This window comes from Neoarius graeffei, chromosome 8 (assembly GCF_027579695.1).
Source record: "Neoarius graeffei isolate fNeoGra1 chromosome 8, fNeoGra1.pri, whole genome shotgun sequence".
NCBI classification, from domain to species: Eukaryota; Metazoa; Chordata; class Actinopteri; order Siluriformes; family Ariidae; genus Neoarius; species Neoarius graeffei.
The window spans coordinates 87,932,275-87,954,567 of NC_083576.1; the positions used below are offsets into that span (position 1 = coordinate 87,932,275).

Below are 22,293 nucleotides of genomic sequence, written 5' to 3' on the forward strand. Positions count from 1 at the left end.
ACTATTGCTTCCATTCGGGACAATACAACACAGAATTCGGGACCACTGGGGGACACAAAGAAAAAAAGTTAATTTCGAGCCCTGCCCGACGGAGAAGATGGATAGCGGCCATTAACAGGAAAGATTGGCAGCCCTCGGCATACCAGCGCTTGTGTAGTGACCACTTTGTTGGAGGTAAGACGAATAAAATTAGCCAGAAAAGGCATTACATTGCTGTTAACATTCTGTGGCGGCGAGTGTGTAACCAAATAGGCTAAAATAACCCATTGTAACCTCTTTGTTCTTCTGTAGTAGCTATTGTTGACTAGCTAATGTCAACAAGTAGCTGGTATGTTACTGTAGCAATGTTTACGTTCAGTCATTTGGATGACTGTTTAAAACCTTTCAGTCTCAAGTTTTTCCTTTACTGTATTTACTAGTTTACTGTAATTATGATCCGGCAGCTATTTACACCGGATCCAGTATAAATAGCTGCCGGAGCCGACGTCCGAGGTTCCGGAGCGCGCTCCGGCTTGCTCTCCCTCAAATTAAGCAGCGCGCGCCGACTTGCTCCCGGAGCACACTCCGGCTGAGGTTGCCCTCAAATTAAGTGGCTTGCTCTGGAGCAAGCGGGAGCGCGCTCCGTAACCTCGGCCGGAGCACTCCTGGAGCAAGCGGGAGCGCGCTCCGTAACCTCGGCCGGAGCACTCCTGGAGCAAGCGGGAGCGCGCTCCGGAACCTCGGCCGGAGCACTCCTGGAGCAAGCGGGAGCGTGCTCCGTAACCTCGGCCGGAGCACTCCTGGAGCAAGCGGGAGCGCGCTCCGGAACCTCGGCCGGAGCACTCCTGGAGCAAGCGGGAGCGCGCTCCGGAACCTCGGACGTTGGCGTGTATGTGTATGGCGATGGGTTTTTAATGACATAGGTATACAGATCACGTGGGCCGAAGTCAGGTAAAGACGAGGGCTTGGTGTACTTCCGTACGTCAGTGAACAATCCTGGTGGAAGCAGGTAAACGTCGTTCTCTAAGCCTGCTAACCTCAATTTTTGCAAATACCTCTCCCTCTGCTCGCCCTGTAAATGCCCTACGTCGCTGGATAGTGAAGGTGTTTTCTGCATCTCGCTCCTTTTTCTTTTATGTTTTTCGTTTGTCGCCTTCCTCGCATTCAAACTGATTCGAGCCGAAGTCCACTACATGTCCAAAATGGCGGTCGCGTTTACGAAGGTCACGTGACTGAAAAGGGTCTATAGGGCTGTGCGATATTATTTCAATCTCAGGATTACTTGAAACATTTATCTCAATTAGAAATTATTGTTGTTTTTTATGCTAAAGCATGGGCAGATCAGGAGTGTTCTGATGCCATAAACAACAACTGAAGTGAGCAACAGAGACAGACAACAACAGACAGACAATGAAGGAGAGCAACAACAGACAGATAGAGGAGGGGAGAGCAGCAACAGACAGACAATGAAGGAGAGCAACAACACAGACAGACAATGAAGGAGAGCAACAACAGAGACAATGAAGGAGAGCAACAACAGAGACAGACAGTGGAGGGGAGAGCAACAACAGACAGTGGAGGGGAGGGCAACAACAGACAGACAGTGGAGGGGAGAGCAACAACAGACAGACAGAGGAGGGGAGAGCAGCAACAGACAGACAGAGGAGGGGAGAGCAGCAACAGACAGACAGAGGAGGGGAGAGCAGCAACAGACAGACAGAGGAGGGGAGAGCAGCAACAGACAGACAGAGGAGGGGAGAGCAGCAACAGACAGACAGAGGAGGGGAGAGCAGCAACAGACAGACAGAGGAGGGGAGAGCAGCAACAGACAGACAGGAGGGGAGAGCAGCAACAGACAGACAATGAAGGAGAGCAACAACAGAGACAGACAATGAAGGAGAGCAACAACAGAGACAGACAATGAAGGAGAGCAACAACAGACAGACAATGAAGGAGAGCAACAACAGACAGACAATGAAGGAGAGCAACAACAGAGACAGACAATGAAAGAGAGCAACAACAGACAACTGAGGTGAGCAACAGAGACAGACAATGAAGTCACAGCACAGTTGTAGGAAGATAACCATAATAAGTTAGACAACAGAGAACTTATAACGAATAAAAAAATGTCTAAATTAGAAGATTTGAAGTGTGCTCATGTATTTGGGGGGTACGGGAGTAGGGGTCCAGATGAAGTCCACTTTTGGGGAAAAAAGATCCCCCCCCCCCAATGCTGGCTACGGGCCTGATCTCTTTGCATAAGGGTCAAGGCCGGAAAACCATACTGGGTGCCCGTGATCTTCGGGCCCTTAGACGGCACTGCATCACATACAGGCATGCTTCTGTATTGGAAATCACAAAATGGGCTCAGGAATATTTCCAGAGAACATTATCTGTGAACACAATTCACCGTGCCATCCGCCGTTGCCAGCTAAAACTCTATAGTTCAAAGAAGAAGCCGTATCTAAACACGATCCAGAAGCGCAGACGTCTTCTCTGGGCCAAGGCTCATTTAAAATGGACTGTGGCAAAGTGGAAAACTGTTCTGTGGTCAGACGAATCAAAATTTGAAGTTCTTTATGGAAATCAGGGACGCCGTGTCATTCGGACTAAAGAGGAGAAGGACGACCCAAGTTGTTATCAGCGCTCAGTTCAGAAGCCTGCATCTCTGATGGTATGGGGTCGCATTAGTGCGTGTGGCATGGGCAGCTTACACATCTGGAAAGACACCATCAATGCTGAAAGGTATATCCAGGTTCTAGAGCAACATATGCTCCCATCCAGACGACGTCTCTTTCAGGGAAGACCTTGCATTTTCCAACATGACAATGCCAAACCACATACTGCATCAATTACAGCATCATGGCTGCGTAGAAGAAGGGTCCGGGTACTGAACTGGCCAGCCTGCAGTCCAGATCTTTCACCCATAGAAAACATTTGGCGCATCATAAAACAGAAGATACGACAAAAAAGACCTAAGACAGTTGAGCAACTAGAATCCTACATTAGAGAAGAATGGGTTAACATTCCTATCCCTAAACTTGAGCAACTTGTCTCCTCAGTCCCCAGACGTTTACAGACTGTTGTAAAGAGAAAAGGGGATGTCTCACAGTGGGAAACATGGCCTTGTCCCAACTTTTTTGAGATGTGGTGTTGTCATGAAATTTAAAATCACCTAATTTTTCTCTTTAAATGATACATGTTCTCAGTTTAAACATTTGATATGTCATCTATGTTCTATTCTGAATAAAATATGGAATTTTGAAACTTCCACATCATTGCATTCCGTTTTTATTTACAATTTGTACTTTGTCCCAACTTTTTTGGAATCGGGGTTGTGTGTGTGTGTGTGTGTGTGTGTGTATATATATATATATATATATATGTATATATATATGTATGTGTGTGTGTGTGTGTGTGTGTATATATATATATATATATATAAAACACACACAATACTCCATTATGATATAATACCTACATATATACACTTCTATTATCAATTGTAATTATTTGGATATTCCTTGGCACTTTATAATTCCTTACTTTGTACATTATTAAGGCAGTTTTATATTCGATAATATCCCTGAATTTTAAACATTTTGAATTTAAGAATAGTGAATTGGTATGATCTCGGTAACCAGCACTATGAATTATTCTTATAGCTCTTTTTTTGAAGTATAGTTATTGCATGAAGTGAACATTTATACGGATTTCCCCACACCACTGAGCAGTAATTTAAGTATGGTAAAACCAGGGAACAGTAAAGAATGCGGAGTGAATTATAGTCCAGGACGTGCTTAGCTATGCTCAACACAGATATGCTTCTTGATAGTTTAATTATGTATTTTATATGTGATTTCCAAGTAATTCTGTCATCTATTATTACCCCAAGAAATGTATTATTAGAAACTCTTTCAATGTCAACAACATCTACCTGTACATTTATTGCCTTATTTATTTTAGAATTATGAAATAACATATTTGTTTAGACAGACTTAATAATTTATTTAGATCAAACCAACTTTTTAACCTGCACAATTCTGAAGAGATTATGTTTTCTAACTCATGTAAATTTGTTCCAGAACAAAACATATTCATGTCATCTGCAAATAATACCATCTTAAATAGCTTTGATACATTGCACATATCATTTATATAAAGAATGAACAGTTTAGGACCCAATACTGACCCCTGGGGAACACCATAATCAATATTCAAATAAAGTGCTCAAGGTCAAATTTGATGAGTTGGTGGGGGACTGAGCCATAGGCATTTTCTAGATCCAGCCAGACTACACGGAGATCCGACTTCTCATGCTTGGCTCTCTGGATCTGCTCCTAGATCATGGTTGAGTGTTCTACACAGCCAGGGAATGCTGGGATACCTGCCTTCTGGCAGCTGGTGTCAATATAGTTATTGTTCAAGAGGGAGTTGTCCATCTGTTCTCCCACCATTGAAAAGAATATCTTCCCTTCTACATTTAATAAGGCAATGCCTCTAAACTGATTGTTATGGGAATCTTGTTCTTTCAGGATAAATGTGGTTATTACTCTGCTCCACTCTGAAGGGATGGCTTGAGTCTTCCAGGCAACAATCAGCAGCTTCCACAATAACTTCAGCAACATGGGGCAGTTCTTGTATACCCTGTATGGATCACCATTTGGTCCTGGTGATGAGGCAGATCTTGCCCTGCCTACCACCTGCTGAATCTTCATCCATTTGGGTGTTGTATTGAAGTGGGAACTTGGTTCAGCAGGATCGGGCACGTACCTTGGCAGGCCAAGTGGGACGTTCCTCTTACTGTTGCCTAGCTGATGTCCTTGAGTTTCTGGTCCATGGCTTCCAGCTTTTTCCAGTTTTTTTTTTTCAAAAAACAATAAAACTTCTCAATTTCAACATTTGATGTTTCTTTATACTATTTTCAATGAAATATGGGGTTTCCATTATTTGCAAATCTTCACATTGTGTAAAACATAAATAAAAACAATGTCCCAACTTTTTTGGAATTGGGGTTCTAGTTACTATTATTATTTCTGCACCCCAAAAATATTTTTCTTTCACTTTTCCTTTTGAGTATTTCATGATGTTTACATGCATGACACTGGCACTAGGAAATAAAATATACTGCATATATTTGTTTTTATATATTTACAATCATGGCATTTGGCATTTATATGCACAAACAAACATTTTGTGATGAATGCAACTTTTTAATCATTGTCAAACATTGTAAACAAGATCCAGATTTACTACTGGCAGTTTAATTTAACATGGGCTAAATAGCTGGAATTTGACTTGATTAAACCTCTTACATCCCTTTTTTTACATCCTTTTTTTTCACAGAATCACAGAAAAAAATAAGACACAATTTTAGATACAAGGCCACGAGGAAGGAAGTAATTAAATGTGAAACAGCCAACCACCATGTTAATTATAACATAACATTAACACTAGAACAACTGTCACATGCCCATGAGGACAGGCTCATTTCTTCAATAGCCATAAAGATATTTTCAGTATACAGATATATACTGGGTCTACATTTCTCTAGCTGGTTCTCTCAGCCTGACTTCCATCCTGTACGGTTTGGGTGTTGTTGTTAGCCCAAACACAGGAGTGAAATCTGGTTCTCTTGCATCTTCAGGCCAAATGAACTGAAAGCGGCGCAGCAGAGTAACCAAGAAGAGGAAGAGCTCCATGCGAGCCAGACTTTCACCGAGACATACACGAGGCCCTACACATAGACAGAATACATAAATGTAGATTTGCTTTTTGTCAAATGAATTAATCTCTGGTTTGGTTAAATGAGGTTTAAATGAAGTTTGCAGTGTCTTTTCACTCCTGAGTTCTCACCAGACGAAAAAGGTAAGAAGGCCTCAGGCTTCTCAAACTGTCCCTGTTCATTTAGGAAGTTTGATGGATTAAAATCATGAGGAAACTTCCACTGGCCTTCTTCACTCAACACTGAGGACAGGTTGGGAATGATCAGAGTTCTCTGGAAAGGGAAATAAAAAAAACAGAGATTAACATGTGTAGCGGAACGGTGAAGCCAAAGCAATTAAAATCGTCACCTTTGGGATGGTATAGTTCATCAGTTCAGTATCTCTTGTGGTACAGTGGAACAAACTCAGAGGCACAGTGTTGGCGACACGTTGACACTCATGAATCACAGCTTGTATGTACGGCATGTTGTGTCTGTCCTCGAATGATACCTCAGATTTTCCCTCCAGAACCTCATCAATCTCCTGCTGGCATCTCTCTAGAAACAAAGCATGTATGGCACTATTATGAGATTCATTCAACCTGCCAATTTGGGCAATAATATCAAAAGTTCAACACTGATTTAATAAACAGGTTTAGAAGATAATGCAATGGACAATTTTAAAGTTCACACTCTGGATGTCTGGATGAACCATGAGGTAGAGAATCGCTGTAAGTAGTGTGTTGGATGTGGTCTCAGTTCCAGCCACATGCAGATTCATAACAAATGCCACAAGTTGTTCTTCACTGAAAGTGGATTCACTGTCTCTCTGTTACAAACAAGACATAAAATAACACACATTAGCATGATTTGTCATCAGGCAAAACTGAATTGACTTAAATCACACAAATACAAACCTTATCAAGCTCATCCAAATAGCAGTCGACAAAGTCTCTTGGTTTTCCTGGGACTCTTGTTGTCTTGTGCTTGTTGATCATGTTTGCTGTCAAGCTTTTAAGTCTGCTGAAGTTATCAAAGGCTTTTTTAAAAGGAAGGGGCAAGGACCTCACCACAGGAAGTGCATCATAGAGCTATAAGAAAATGGGAGATTTGGCTCTTGTAGTACATGCATTCAAACCCCCCCAATCGCATTTTCAGTTCATGTGATACATGTCCTTCATAGATGCATCTGTATTAATGAAATATCTCCAGCTGAAACTATTACGTTCTCTGGATCGATGTAATAAACATTATTTAACAATGTGCCCATATTCATCAGATTGTTTCTACCACTGAGCATTAGGACTGTCCACTGTACATGGAGCATAGCAAAGGAGTAGATGTACCTGACTTCATCTCTACTGCACAGACTCTGGCTCCAAATTTTGACAACATGGTTCATTGGCTTCATTTCTGTAGAGTGGGAGGCAATGGAATCAAGCCGTCCATGTTTTCTACAGTTGATGCCAATTCCCACCCACCAGCCAGTTCTTCCCATGATTTTATTATATCAGCTACTCACTGGGGAAAGTGGTGCAAACACATGCTTCCTCAGAGACACGTGAAGCCGTTCAACTGCATATTTTTTGAACTGCTACTCATGCTTGGTCATAGGGTAGTGTCACAAACTTGGAGGAAATTGATATCTTCCCTCTTCCACGTACATTAGCTCACAGATACCCATAATTGGTTCATGTTACTCTTCAATAGCATAGCCAGCTTTGTTCTCTTGTTCCTCTGTCAAATTGTTGCATTATGTTTTTGAAATAATTTTACTTTCCTCTTAGATATTGCACAATTGTTAACCTTTACACTAAAAATGAAATATTTAAGAGAGCAGATTATGTGTAGTTTACGTAAAAAGACTTAGTTTCTCATGAAAATGTGACTTCATGAATTCTATATAATTAAATCAAAGTTCCTAATTACAAGTTTGAATTATGTAGCATATAATCAAGTGACATAGTATTAACACAATCCAATTATAGCCCGGTTCGATTCTGAGCTCGAGTGAGAATACAGGGTTTGACTTTTTTCAGGACTTTGAAAATGTATGATCAAAACATGTTGGAGATACAAAGACTAATTGTTGTAATGTACCTCAATTCATTCACATGGAACTGATGTATGCACTTGAATTCATCTCATTATCTGTAGCCACTTTATCCTGTTCTACAGGGTCGCAGGCAAGCTGGATCCTATCCCAGCTGACTACGGGCGAAAGGCGGGGTACACCCTGGACAAGTCCCCAGGTCATCACAGGGCTGACACATAGAGACAGACAACCATTCACACTCACACCTACGGTCAATTTAGAGTCACCAGTTAACCTAACCTGCATGTCTTTGGACTGGGGGGGAAACCGGAGCACCCGGAGGAAACCCACGCGGACAACATGCAAACTCTACACAGAAAGGCCCTCGCTGGCCACGGGGCTCGAACCCGGACCTTCTTGCTGTGCGGCGACAGCGCTAACCACTACACCACCGTGCCGCCCCATGCACTTGAATTAATTTAAATTAATGAGATTTTTTTCACTGTACAGTCAACCAGGAATTCAAAAAGTGTTTTATGATATTGCTGCTGTTAGACTATTTTATGAGTGCAGTTAAAGCCATAAAAACTGTGAGGGAATTTTTAATGGATGAACATTATTATTCTCTGTGTTTCTGTGTGTTGAGCTCAAGTGGCCTAGACTGAGAAAGATGTTTTTTCCTATGTTGTAATCGCTTTTCTGTGGCCTTGGTGGTAATGAGCAGGGTGCTTGAGTTCATCCTAGCTTGCATCTTCTCATGATGTAACCACCATTCCTGGCCTTGGTGGTGATAAGCAGGGTGCCTGAGTTCTCATAACTACGCATCCGCCCGCACGCCAGGTGCACGCTCTAACAAAGCTTCATAGAAAATCTTGAGCCAATCACATGAAGACACAAGCAGTGAGCGAATGCTTTCAGAGTATAATAGATAACATTCCTAAAACACAACTCAGAGTGCGCGTACTCTCGGCATCATCAGAAGTGATGTCTTCTTCTATTCTTCTCTTTCCTTTCCTATTTTATATATCTTTATATGATCTACTATAATAAATGACTGAAAAGACAACTGTTAAGCGCTCTGAAGTGTTTATTAGAAATTTCCATTACAATTTGGCGTCCCCTGGGTGGGCCCTATGCGTCTGATCCTCGGACGACGGAACACTCCCAAGGCTACGGTGCGGAGCTGAGAACTCGGACGAGAGACCAGACCATCAGGGCTCACCAAACCAGTAAGTGATAACTTTGCATTCTTGTGTAAAGAAATTAGTGGAAACAGTATTTAAAGAATGATACAAGAAATGGACAGAGATTTGTCCTAGTATTTAAAAATGATATAAGAGACGGACAGAAGTTTGTCTGAGCCCAGGAGGACTGCTAAGCTGTGGTATCATCAATATGTTTGCAGAAAACGGATAAAACACAATTTTGAGACAATAAACTGCGAGTAGTTTATTGGGTTGTGTAAGAGAATTATCCGCCCAAGTGACGACTGGGTAACGGCTCACCTACTTGAGCGAAGGAAGTACGGGTGCGTGTCTCGACGGACTCACGTTCAGCGATTCGTAACTGGGAAAGAATTGAATCTTGCTCCCTTTGTTCTGTGTGAACAACTGGCCCGTTGGAGGAACGGGATAGAGAGGTTCGATCACGAAGTCGCAAAGACACACCGGTGTGCACGCAAAATATTGATGAATTAACAGAGTACTGTCCTCCTTCAAATTCTGAAACAGAGAAACAGATTTGTACACATGCGCGAGTTGTCTTTGAGGTTGTTGTGTTAAATGATGCCTACTTTAGCTTAAGGCAAATGTCAGATAAATTGTTTACTAATAAGAACACACCTAAAGGATTATTGTGTCGCATTTTTGGACATAGTCCAACCTGTTCTTCTTGTGATCCTAAAAAAAAAAAAACCTCAGCCGCTGTTGTCATAACCTATTGATATAACAGTGTACAATGAGGAACAGAAACAGTAAGTTAGGGAAAGAAAAGAAAAAGCAAGTAAGTGTGAAGCTACATGTGCTATAATAAGAATTGGCTGTTCCTATGACAGCCCAAACATCCAGTTTATGAAAACCTCGTATGGATTATTTGGCACAGTTTGATATATGGGTAAAGGACTTAGGATTCCCTGGAAAGGGCAGTTTTAGTCCCAGGCAGATAGGACAGTTAGAAGAAAGTTGAAACAGAAGGAAAAACAAGAGTCTGCAGATAATGTTAAGTTCTTAGGGGACTGGAGGGTGTTTTCTGCATGGAAAGAAGAAACACTTAAGAGAGAGTACAAAAGAGAGAAACGACAGGCAGGGCTCTCACCCTCTTCTCAGTGTTTGAAATTTCAGATGGACCCTGACCTGGAGTCTGCCCCAACACCCCGACACACACTGCCTCCTCAGCAAGGCGGAACATCATTCCCACAAGCGCCTCACCCACAGAAAGGGGGAGAAGTCGAGACAAAGAAGAAAAAAAAATTTGAGCCTCTGGAATCTCTCCCAGCCTACCAGCTGCCTCCAGCATCAGCGCCTCCCCTCGCTTCTCCATCACACATGAGATCCGGTCTTACATATGGCGATGGAAAAGATACTCTCCTGGACCTGACCACGTGCTCACCAGTGGGTCCACAAGGCTGTAACCTAAAGTCTGAAGTTCTTCATCTTCCAATGGTGGAAGTGGCTGGAGCTGATGGCGTGCTTTTAGTCCACAGACCCTGGATGACAGCTGATATCAAGGAAAGCATGGCTTCTCTTCCCAATGTGAGAGAGGTAGGAGGAAAGACATTTGGTAATGAGCTGCTGATATTTTGCAGAGAATTCCGACCGACCACCCATGAACTTCGCCGCCTACTCATGATCAAGATGGGTATAGATTGGAGCAAAGTTTCCAAAGATTGTCCGGAAGCTGACCAGCGAATGACTACACCAGACTGGAGCGCGGCTGGCAATAGTGAGTATAGAGATACCATCACTGCTCTCTGTGCTCGTCTGGATAGTGCTTTTCCTTTGAACATAGACATTACTAAGATCAGTATGTGTAAGCAAGAAGATGGAGAAGGGGTGTCAGCATTTCTCACCCGTCTCACTGCTGTGCATGAGAAACACAGTGGCCTGACCAGACCCGCGACCCTGGCTGGAGTGGAAGGCACTCCTGAGGTCTGGGAAGCGCACCTGCGGAACAGTTTCATGAGCGGTATGGATCCAGCAGTGGCCAAGTTAGTAAGGCAGCTCTGTCTCCTGTGGGAAACCACCAGTCTCACCAAGATCGAGCAGTACACTGTGCATGCAGAAAAGCTGCTGAAAGAGAAGGAGAAGACAAAGTAGACACAAAGAGACCAAGATCTACACGCCGCCACTCTCACTCTTTTCCAGACTGTTCAGCCTGGAGAAAAAGGAACAAGAGGAGGAAGAGGTCGAAGTAGGGGCCGAGACAGGACAACCTGGAGTGACTCGTCCTGGATAAAAGGTGCAACCTGCTACAACTGCAATCAAAAGGGACACATTGCTCGAAATTGTCTCCACAGTAACAGGCAGAAGCCCCGTGAGGAGTACAGCAAAGCAGACTGATGGGCGGACTCCGGGAACGGGCCCCACACAGAGAACAGGGGAGGTAACACACACACACCTGATGATACACATACACATAGACAGGAGCATTCACATAACGTTAAACACATTAGTAGCAGCACCTGCATGCAACAGCAAGACTACACAGAAATGCCCGATACACCAGTCCAAATAAATACACCTGAAGTTGCATTAAGTTTGTTAAAATACACAACTACTCCCTTTTCTAAACTCCCTTGTATGCCCCTCACTGTGTGTGGGCATGTGTTAGCCTTTCTAGTAGATTCTGGAGCAGGACACTCAGTGATACAACATGGGGTACTTCCAGTAGACCCACCGCTCAGCTCAAATTCTATTCAGACGATGGGCATCTCAGGACGACCTGTAACTGAAACTTTCTCAGTCAACCTCCCGTGTGAAAGCGAGGGAGGAATAGTTACGTCCCACTCATTCCTCATCTCACATACATGTCCAGTAAATTTGTTAGCACATGATTTAATGTGCAAATTAGAAGTAAATCTCACATCCACTCCAGATGGACTAACTATTGAAGTAAGTGAAATGTGCGGTGTGCAGTATGGGTTTGGAAGCCCCCTGTATGTGTATGTCTGGCGGCTCTGCTCAGATCAGCTCACACAAACTCCAAAACACCTTGTACAGCTCTCACGCTTGAACACCTCATCAGTTGACACAGATTATATGAAAGAGGAAGATTTACATTGCACAGCACATGTTCACCAAGGGCAAAATGTAGAGTTTGAAAAGACTTGGTTTGCAGACCCCCACACACGTGAAAGATTGACCCTCAAAACTACATATTGGTCTAAACATTATTGTGCTGTGCAGGTCCATTTCACTTGTTGTCCAAACAGCTGCATCATTGTTCATCACAGTGTTCTCAAACATGTTATACGCAGCCTCGTGTCAGAGGACTTTGAGGTCGGCTGCTGCCAACATGATTTCTTTGACATCATTGATTCTATACCCCATGTCTCATTAGCAAAACCGCGAGCCGCCCATTGGAAAGACGTGGGGAAATGGGTCAGGAAGTGTGCAGTCGATGGCAATGAATGGTCCCAAACAGAGGACCCTAGTGTGTTGTTTTGTCAAAGGCTTGGGGTCTACAAACAAAGTCATGCTATGTGTGTGTATGTTAAGCGCAGCGTAATATTAGCCACTGATGACCGGGATCCTGGGGACCCTGGCCATAGTGGCCTGTTTGTCTCTGTTTCCACAGGCATAACTCCAGCAGAGGTGCACCCCAAATTGGCGGGAGTTCCAAATTCCGTTTGGGCAAAGGGTAAACATGATGTGGGCCTAATAAAGAATGCTGAACCAGTGGTGATCACCCCCAAATCAGATTTCAGTCCTAAACAGACCCAGTACCCACTCAAACCAGAAGCAATTGCAGGTATAAAACCGGTCTTTGATTCGTTGCTGAAGGCAGATGTAATTGTCCCTTGCCAGGACTCTCCAGTGCGCACTCCTATTTTTCCAGTTAAGAAGGAAGAAAACCGTCCCAGCCCGATAAGTGGAGGTTTGTCCAAGATCTGCAAGCAGTCAATGCTGCGGCTGTCCCGCACATGCCTGACGTCCCTAAAGAGCGCTCTGCAGACCACACCCACTCTGGGACTGCCTGACCCCAATAAACCATTTGTTCAAACTGTCAATGAAAAGAAGGGTTTTATGACCTCTGTTCTTTTGCAGAAACACGGGGATAGATTGAGACCTGTAGCTTACTTCTCCAGCAGGCTGGATCCAGTGGCGGCTGGACTTCCTGTTTGCCTGCGTGCAGTTGCTGCAGCTGAAAAGGCGGTAACTACCTCCAGAAATATTGTGGGGTATTCTAACCTCACCCTTTTGGTCCCACATGCTGTCTCCCTGCTTCTGTTGGAGAAAAAGACGTCACATTTGTCAGCACAGAGATGGTTGAAGTATAACACTGTCATACTTGATATGCCTAACATCATTGTGAAACGTTGTACTGTTCTGAATCCTGCCTCTCTTCTCCCTACAGAGGACGATGGAGAGCCACATGACTGTGTTGCTCTCACTAACGATTTTTGTTCCCCCAGGACAGATTTAAAGAGCGACCCTTTGGAAAATCCAGACATGATCCTCTATGTGGATGATTCAGCCTCCAGAGACGGGAAAGAACAAAGTAGGTTTTGCCATAGTCTCAGATCACAAGGTCCTCAAGGCGTCGTGTCTGCCCTCGAACCTGTCGGCGCAGGCTGCAGAGCTCTGTGCCCTCATTGAGGCATGCAAATTGGCGGCAGGGCAATCCGTCAATATTTTTACGGACAGTAGGTATGCATTTGGCGTTGTGCACGATTTTGGCACCATTTGGAAACATAGAAATTTTCTCACTAGCACAGGATCTCCCATTGCACATCATAAACTGGTCTCTGAGTTGTTGGATGCTGTTCTACTCCCTAGAGCCATTGCTGTGTGTAAGTGTGCTGCCCATACTAACTACTGATCTTGTGTCTCAAGGGAATGCCAGGGCGGATGCGGCAGCTAAGTGTGCAGCCTCGGCTTCCAGTTCACCCTCTAACCTTGCCTTTCCTCAAGTTTCTACCCTTTGTTTACAGCTAGCGGACCTTTAGAGCACTGCCACCCAGGACGAGAGACGAGTCTGGAAACAGGCGGGCTGTAGAAACAGGCGGGAATGTAGAAAGACTGAAAGAAAATGGCGCAAATCTAAACTTCACATCCATTATCAAATCCATAAAGAGATGCTTTGTAATTATAATTATGAAATTCGTAAAGCAAGACAGTCTTTCTTCTCCAATATCATCAGCAGGAATATGAACAATGCCCGTGTGCTATTTTCAACAGTAGAGAAGCTAACTAATCCCCCACCACAATTAGCACCTGAACTTCTCTCAGTTAATAAATGCAATGAGTTTGCATCCTTCTTCAAAGGTAAAATTGATAAAATACGGCAGAATATTTCTCATAATATATCTCAGTTGCAAAAAATTGAAAAACTGCAATCACCAATGACACAGATAGATAACTTTAACACAATGTCAGAATTTTGTTTAATTGATTATGAGACTCTTGAAAAAACTGTACAAAATCTCAGTTCCTCAACATCTGAACTGGACATTCTGCCCACCAACTTTTTTAAGTCTGTTTTTCATCTTATAATTACAGATATGCTTCAAATCATAAATACATCCTTGGAGACTGGTGTTGTTCCTGTGTCCCTAAAAAAAGCTGTTGTAAAGCCCCTCCTTAAAAAAAATAATCTGGATCCTTCAGTGTTAAATAATTACAGGCCAATATCAAATCTACCATTTATCGGGAAAATCCTGGAAAAAATTGTCTTCAATCAATTAACTGCCTTCTTGATATCAAACAGCCGTTTTGATAATTTTCAGTCAGGATTTCGCGCCAATCATAGCACTGAAACAGCGCTGATTAAAGTTATAAATGACATACGTCTTAATACTGATGCAGGCAAAACATCGGTCCTGGTATTACTGGACCTCAGTGCAGCTTTTGATACTGTTGATCACAACATACTGCTATATCGACTTGAACACTGGGTTGGATTGACTGGTAAAGTTATCAATTGGTTAAAATCATACTTAAAAGATAGAAGCTTCTTTGTTACCCTGGGAAATTGTTCCTCAACGTCAATGCCCTTGACCTGTGGTGTCCCCCAGGGGTCGATTCTTGGACCATTACTTTTCAACCTTTATATGCTCCCACTTGGGCAAATTATCAATAAAAATTCAATTCTGTATCACTGCTATGCAGATGATACCCAAATTTATTTTGCTCTATCACCAAATGATTATGCCCCCCTTGAATGTCTCTACCAGTGTATCGATCAAATCAGTAGCTGGATGTCACAAAATTTTCTTCAGCTGAACACAGATAAAACAGAAATAATTCTATTTGGAAAAAAAGATGAAAGACTCAGGATTACCACTATTCTTGACACAAAAGGGATTAAAACTAAAGAAATGGTTAAAAATCTTGGTGTTTTCATTGACAGCGAGCTAAACTTTGACAGTCACATGAAAGCAATCACTAAAACGGCATTTTATCACCTAAAAAACATTTCCAAACTAAGAGGACTTATGTCAAAACATGATCTGGAAAAACTAATACATGCCTTCATCTCTAGTAGGGTTGATTACTGCAATGGCCTTTTCACAGGCCTGCCAAAAAAGACCATTAAACGACTTCAGCTGGTTCAAAATGCAGCGGCGAGGGTTCTCACACGAACAAAAAGAATAGAGCACATTACTCCAATTCTAAGGTCCCTTCACTGGCTTCCAGTAAGCTACAGAATTGACTTTAAAGCATTGCTGCTGGTTTACAAATCTCTAAATGGTACAGGGCCCAATTACCTCTCTGATATGTTGCAGCGGCCTAACCCAATCAGATCTACCAGATCAAAACAGAAAAATTTACTATTAAAACCAGTTGTTAAAACAAAGTATGGTGAAGCAGCTTTTAGCTACTATGCAGTACAGCTATGGAACCAACTGCCAGAGGACATTAAAAATGCTCCTGCTGTTGGCAGCTTCAAATCTAGGTTAAAGACCAAGCTGTTTTCAGATGCTTTCTGTTAAATAATTAATATTTTACATTTTTTATAATCTTTTTCTCTGCATGTTTTAAATTTATTTTAACTTTATTCTATTTTATTCTGCTAAGTTTTTTTTTTTTTCCTCTTTCTCCTTTTTCTTTTTGGCATTTTAATATTTTATTTCTACTATTGTTTAATTCTTATTATTTTCTTTTAATTCTTTTAATTAATTATTTTAGAATAAAGATAAAATTATTTTATGTAATTTTATTTCTCTATTGTTTACTGTTTTTACTTCTGTAAAGCACATTGAACTGCCATTGTGTATGAAATGTGCTATATAAATAAACTTGCCTTGCCTTGCCTTGTATCCTTGCAAACTCGGTCTGAGTTTGTCCCTCGGGCCGTCCCTGTCTACCAAAATACATGTTCCCTTTCTATGCAAAATTGGCACATGGGCTCACCCATGTGTCAAAAGGGGGGATGGTAGCAGAAGTAACAAAGAGATGGTTCACAAAGGGGTTTTCAAATTATGCTGCAAAATTTTGCAAGCAATGCTTGATATGTGCACAACATAATGCAGGTCAAGGTATCAGACTAACTCAAGCAGCACACCCAATACCAGACAAACCATTTGATCACCTCCAAATGGACTTTATTGAACTGACACCTAGTGAAGGGAAAAGGTACTGCCTGGTAATAGTTGACGTTTTCAAAATGGGTAGAAGTATTCCCCACAGCTAAACAAGACTCAGAGGCAGTAGTCAAAGCACTCCTGAGAGATGTAATTCCTAGGTGGGGTATACCTAGCAAAATCTCAAGTGACAGTGGAACACCATTTGTTAATGCAGCCCTAAAGAAAATAGGAGCATTCCTAGGGATAGACCTGAAACAACATTGTGCCCATCATCCTGCCAGTGCGGGAGCAGTAGAGAGGGAAAATGGGTCCCTTAAAAATAAACTAAGCAAAGCTTGTGCAGAAACAGGGCTAGGATGAACAAAGGTCCTCCCTGTAGTACTCACACAAATGAGGATGCAAACTAGGCCTAAACATGGGTTAAGCCCATTCGAAATTCTGTTTGGACGAGTACCCAACACGGGGATAGGGCCAGCTCAAGGAACACTGCTGGACACCACACTGTGTGATGATGCAATGTTGAATTACTGTGCAACGTTGTCCTCTGCTTTGAAATCTATCCACAAACAGGTAAAAGAAGCACTTCCCAAACCCGCTGAGGGACCTCTGCACGATCTACAACCAGGGGATTGGATCGTGGTGAAGGACTTCCGACGAACCAAGTGGAACAAGCCACGGTGGAACGGCCCATTCCAGGTCCTGCTCACGACCCCAACGGCAGTGAAAGTCACAGGCAGAGTGACGTAGATCCATGCTAGCCGCTGCAGGAGGGTTCCTGAACCGGCTGAGCAGGAGGAAAAGGAAGGCCTAAGTGACCAGACGCTGACTAAAGCTCATGAGGAAGAAAGGCATCACTGCATGGAACAGTGCGAGTATCACATCAATCATGCACGCACCCTCAATAGGGAAGAGTATTTCAGTGTCTAGCTGATACATAAGTCTTAGGGTTTTGAGTTTCCTCCAAGTCCCGGTGAGGTGGGACGAGGGCTAATAGGGCGTGCCCGCCCTCTGAGCACCAATACACGTCAAGAAGGGCAAGGGTTAACTCGGTAACATCATTGAGGCACTGAACAAGATGCGCAAGGTTGCTGAACAATCATAAGCAGATGAACATGGAGGAGTTGAAGACAGCTGATCGTGTTAGTTCAGTGGATGGAAGACTCTGATTCTATCCACCGTACCGGTCCTGGGCTTAGCGATTGTGATGTTATGTTTGCTCCCTGTTTTCTGTCAATGTTGTATGTCTGTGTTTCAGAGGCAGCTGACAAATATTGGTTACCAGATGGTGAAAATAGACTCAGACGACTTGCCTGACTGGCCTCCAAACTCACACGAAGACTATAACCCACCGTTCGATGACATCAGCACAGTTGACATGAAACTAGTCCTGACTTAAAACACTTTCATTATCATTGTTTCCTGTTCTATTATTCCTGATCTATGTATATGGCTTGCTAGCATTTATTTAAGATGTCTATGTCTTATAAAAACAGCCTTAGCATTATCCCTGTACACTCAATGACGTGTTAAGTCGAATCTTTCTGAGAACTCTTATCACTGAAACTGTGTACAGTTCCTTTCTTTCCTTTTAGTAATTTATCCTATAGGATAAAAAGGGAGGAATGTGAGGGAATTTTTAATGGATGAACATTATTATTCTCTGTGTTTCTGTGTGTTGAGCTCAAGTGGCCTAGACTGAGAAAGATGTTTTTTCCTATGTTGTAATCGCTTTTCTGTGGCCTTGGTGGTAATGAGCAGGGTGCTTGAGTTCATCCTAGCTTGCATCTTCTCATGATGTAACCACCATTCCTGGCCTTGGTGGTGATAAGCAGGGTGCCTGAGTTCTCATAACTACGCATCCGCCCGCACGCCAGGTGCACGCTCTAACAAAGCTTCATAGAAAATCTTGAGCCAATCACGTGAAGACACAAGCAGTGAGCGAATGCTTTCAGAGTATAATAGATAACATTCCTAAAACACAACTCAGAGTGCGCGTACTCTTGGCATCATCAGAAGTGATGTCTTCTTCTATTCTTCTCTTTCCTTTCCTATTTTATATATCTTTATATGATCTACTATAATAAATGACTGAAAAGACAACTGTTAAGCGTTCTGAAGTGTTTATTAGAAATTTCCATTACAAAACATCATCAAATAACACAGCAAACTGCACTTCAATTAACTATTCCTTGGAGCACATCAAGGTTCGGTCCTAGGAACTCTTCTTTTTATCGTGTTTATCAATTATCTCCCAAAGTCAATTCATCATTGCAAGGTTGTTCTGTATGCAGACAATACAGCCCCGTTCTTTGCTGGTCAGGACATTCATTCTATGGAGTTACAGCTGTGGTCAGAAGTTTACATACAGTGACATGAATGCCATTTTGGATATGAATGTCATGGCAGTATTTGGGCTTTCAGTAATTTCTTTGAACTGTTCTTTTTTTGTGGCAGACTGTTCAGCATACATCTTTAATTAAAAAAAAACCCACTTGACTTTGGTGCACAAGTTTTAATTTTCTTTGGGTTTTCTGAAATCAACGCAGGGTCAAAATTGTACATACAGGGTCAAAAATTTACATACGTTCACAGTGCTCAGCGTAAATGAGTACAACCCCTTTAAAAAGTAACATTTTAAACAATATCTCAATGAACACAAACAATTTCCAAAATGTTGACAAGACAAAGTTTAATATAACATCTGTTTAACTTATAACGTGAAAGTAAGGTTAATAATATAACTTAGATTACACATTTTTTTCAGTTTTACTCAAATTAAGGTGGTGCAAAAATGAGTACACCCCACAACAAAAACGACTACATCTAGTACTTTGTATGGCCTCCATGATTTTTAATGACAGCACCAAGTCTTCTAGGCATGGAATGAACAAGTTGGTGACATTTTGCAACATCAATCTTTTTACATTCTTCAACAATGACCTCTTTTAGTGACTGGATGCTGGATGGAGACTGATGCTCAACTTGTCTCATCAGAATTCCCCATAGGTGTTCGATTGGGTTCAGATCAGGAGACATACTTGGCCACTGAATCACTTTCACCCTGTTCTTCTTCAGAAATCCAACAGTGGCCTTAGATGTGCGTTTAGTCATGTTGGAAAAGTGCACGACGACCAAGGGCACGGAGTGATGGTAGCATCTTCTCTTTCAGTATAGAGCAATAGATCTGTGAATTCATGATGCCATCAATAAAATGCAGCTCCCCGACACCAGCAGCACTCATGCAGCCCCACATAAGGACACTGCCACCACCATGTTTCACTGTAGGCACCATGCATTTTTCTTTGTATTCCTCACCTTTGTGACGCCATACAGTTTTGAAGCCATCAGTTCCAAAAACATTTATCTTGGTCTCATCACTCCAGGAGTATAGAGTCCCAGTAGTCTACATCTTTGTCAGCATGGGCCCTGGCAAACTCTAGGCAGGCTTTTTTGTGTCTGGGCTTTAAGAGAGGCTTCTTTTGTGCACGGCATCCATGCATGCCATTCCTCTGCAGTGTCCGCCGTATTGTGTCACAGGAAATAGTCACCCCAGTTTGGCTTTCTACTTCTTTAGATAACTGCAGTGAATTTGCATGCCGATTTTCTTCAAGCCTTCTCATCAGAAGACGCTCCTGTCGAGGTGTTAACTTCCATGGACGACCTGGATGTCTCTGTGAGATGGTTGCAGTTCCATCTTTCTTAAATTTTTGTACCACTTTTGCTACAGTATTCTGAGTGATAAGTAAAGCTTTGCTGATCTTCTTGTAGCCTTCACCTTTGTGGTGGAAAGAAATTATTTTCCTTGGGGAATTCTGAAGAGACAAGTTGAGCATCAGTCTCCATCTAGCATCCAGTCACTAAAAGAGGTCATTGTTGAAGAAGGGAAAAAGATTGATGTTGCAAAATGTCGCCAACTTGTTCATTCCATGCCTAGAAGACTTGGTGCTGTCATTAAAAATCATGGAGGCCATACAAAGTAGTAGATGTAGTAGTTTTTGTTGTGGGGTGTACTCATTTTTGCACCACCCTAATTTGAGTAAAACTGAAAAATGTGTAATCCAAGTTTATATTATTAACCTTACTTTCATGTTATAAGTTAAACAGATGTTATATTAAACTTTATCTTGTCAACATTTGGGAAATTGTTTGTGTTCATTGAGATATTGTTTAAAATGTTACTTTTCAAAGGGGGTGTACTCATTTACGCTGAGCACTGTACATTATTAACTCAGAAGTGCTGAATCTTCCAAAATGTCTCTTATCTTTCCAAGGCTGAGGTCTCTTAACTTCCTGGTAGTGATCATGATTGACTACAGCTGGTAGCTTCTCTGTGCCTTCATAAAAAGGGTTTGTTTAAAGCACTCATTGGATTGACCAACATACAGTAAAATGGGAAAGTCCAAGGAGCTCAGTGCAGATCTGAGAAAGAGGATCGCAGATGTACACAACTCCGGAATGTCTCTTGGAGCCATTTCTAAACAACTGCAAATTCCAAGATTAGTTCAAACAATTGTATCCAAGTTATCATGAGGTGTAGTCACTTTGCCAAGCCATTTTGCTTCAGAAAAACCCAAACTGTCACCCTCAGCTGAAAGGAAGTTGGTTTGGATGGTCAGGAACAACCTGGGAACCACCATGGCACAACCCTGCCATGAACTGGAAGCTGATCACTGTCTACAGTTCAGATCACCATGGACTAAGACCATGAAGAGTCATGAAATATCCAACCAGAATTCTGTCACAAGCTTGTTCATGGTAAACAAAAATGTTTGGTCAAGGTCAATCTTGTGAAGAGGCATATATATATATATATATATATATATATATATATATATATATATATATATATATTTTTTTTTTGACCCTGTATGTATAATTTTGACCCTGTGTTGATTTCAGAAAACCCAAAGAAAATTAAAACTTGTGCATCAAATTCTAGTGTTTTTTAAAATTAAAGATGTATGCTGTATGTTCTGCCACAGAAAAAGAACGGTTAAAAAAATGACTGAAAGGCCAAATACTGCCATGACATTTATATCTAAGATGACATTCATGTCACTGTATGTAAACTTCTGACCACAACTGTATTTCTTGAGGAAAATCTTCATGCCTTCAATAACTGGTTCTCTCTTAACAAGCTAATCGTAAATTTTATCAAAACAAAAGTCATGTTTTTTGGTTCTAACCAATGACTTAAAAGATCTCCAAAGTCAGTATTGTCATTCACAGGAACTGACCTAGAAGTTACAGATTCTTTCAAGTACCTCGGTCTGACCTTTGATCCTACTATGACCTGTTGTAATCATCTTGACGATCTGTCTGGAAAAGTAGCTAAAAGATTAAATCTTTTGAGTAGGAGTAGAAAGTATCTCACTGCGGACACGTGCAAATATCTTCACGGCTCTTTGGTCCAGGCTCTTTACGAATACTGTGATGTGGTCTGGTCTAATGCTGACAAGACAATCCTTGACAGATTACTAAGGTTGCAGAAGAGAGGTGCCTGCATTATTCGACAAAAGAAGACCAGAGAAGAACGATCTGAAAACTTGTTTAGAGAGTTGAGTTGAATCCATTTGACTGATTGTTGGACTTTCCATAAATGCCTATTTGTATTCAAATGCTTGAAAGGACTTTGCCCCTCATACCTCAGGAACATATTTACCTGCAATTCTGAAGTACATACAGTGCCTTGCAAAAGTATTCATACCCCTTGAACTTTTTCACATTTTTCCACCTTACAACCACAAACCTAAAAGTTTTTTATTGAGATTTTATGTGATAGACCAACACAGAGTAGCACATGATTGTGAAGTGAAACGAAAATGATAA

General features: G+C 42.0%; 1 protein-coding gene across 4 annotated transcripts in view; it reads right to left on the reverse strand.

Annotated features, from left to right (window-relative positions):
• Positions 1-5,171: 5,171 nt before the first annotated feature.
• The window catches only part of LOC132891012 (cytochrome P450 2F2-like), a 62,674-nt gene continuing 45,552 nt past the window's right edge, over positions 5,172-22,293 (reverse strand). For 3 of the 4 annotated variants that reach the window (XM_060928446.1, XM_060928447.1, XM_060928444.1), the window contains 6 exons: positions 13,016-13,162; positions 6,601-6,774; positions 6,377-6,512; positions 6,054-6,241; positions 5,836-5,977; positions 5,172-5,716 (listed from right to left, as the gene is read on the reverse strand). In XM_060928446.1, coding sequence (XP_060784429.1) covers positions 5,520-5,716; positions 5,836-5,977; positions 6,054-6,241; positions 6,377-6,512; positions 6,601-6,774; positions 13,016-13,162 — 984 coding nt within the window. In that variant the 3' untranslated portion in view covers positions 5,172-5,519. The remainder of the gene's footprint in view (positions 5,717-5,835; positions 5,978-6,053; positions 6,242-6,376; positions 6,513-6,600; positions 6,775-13,015; positions 13,163-22,293) is intronic. The other variant, XM_060928445.1, reaches the window with a different exon arrangement.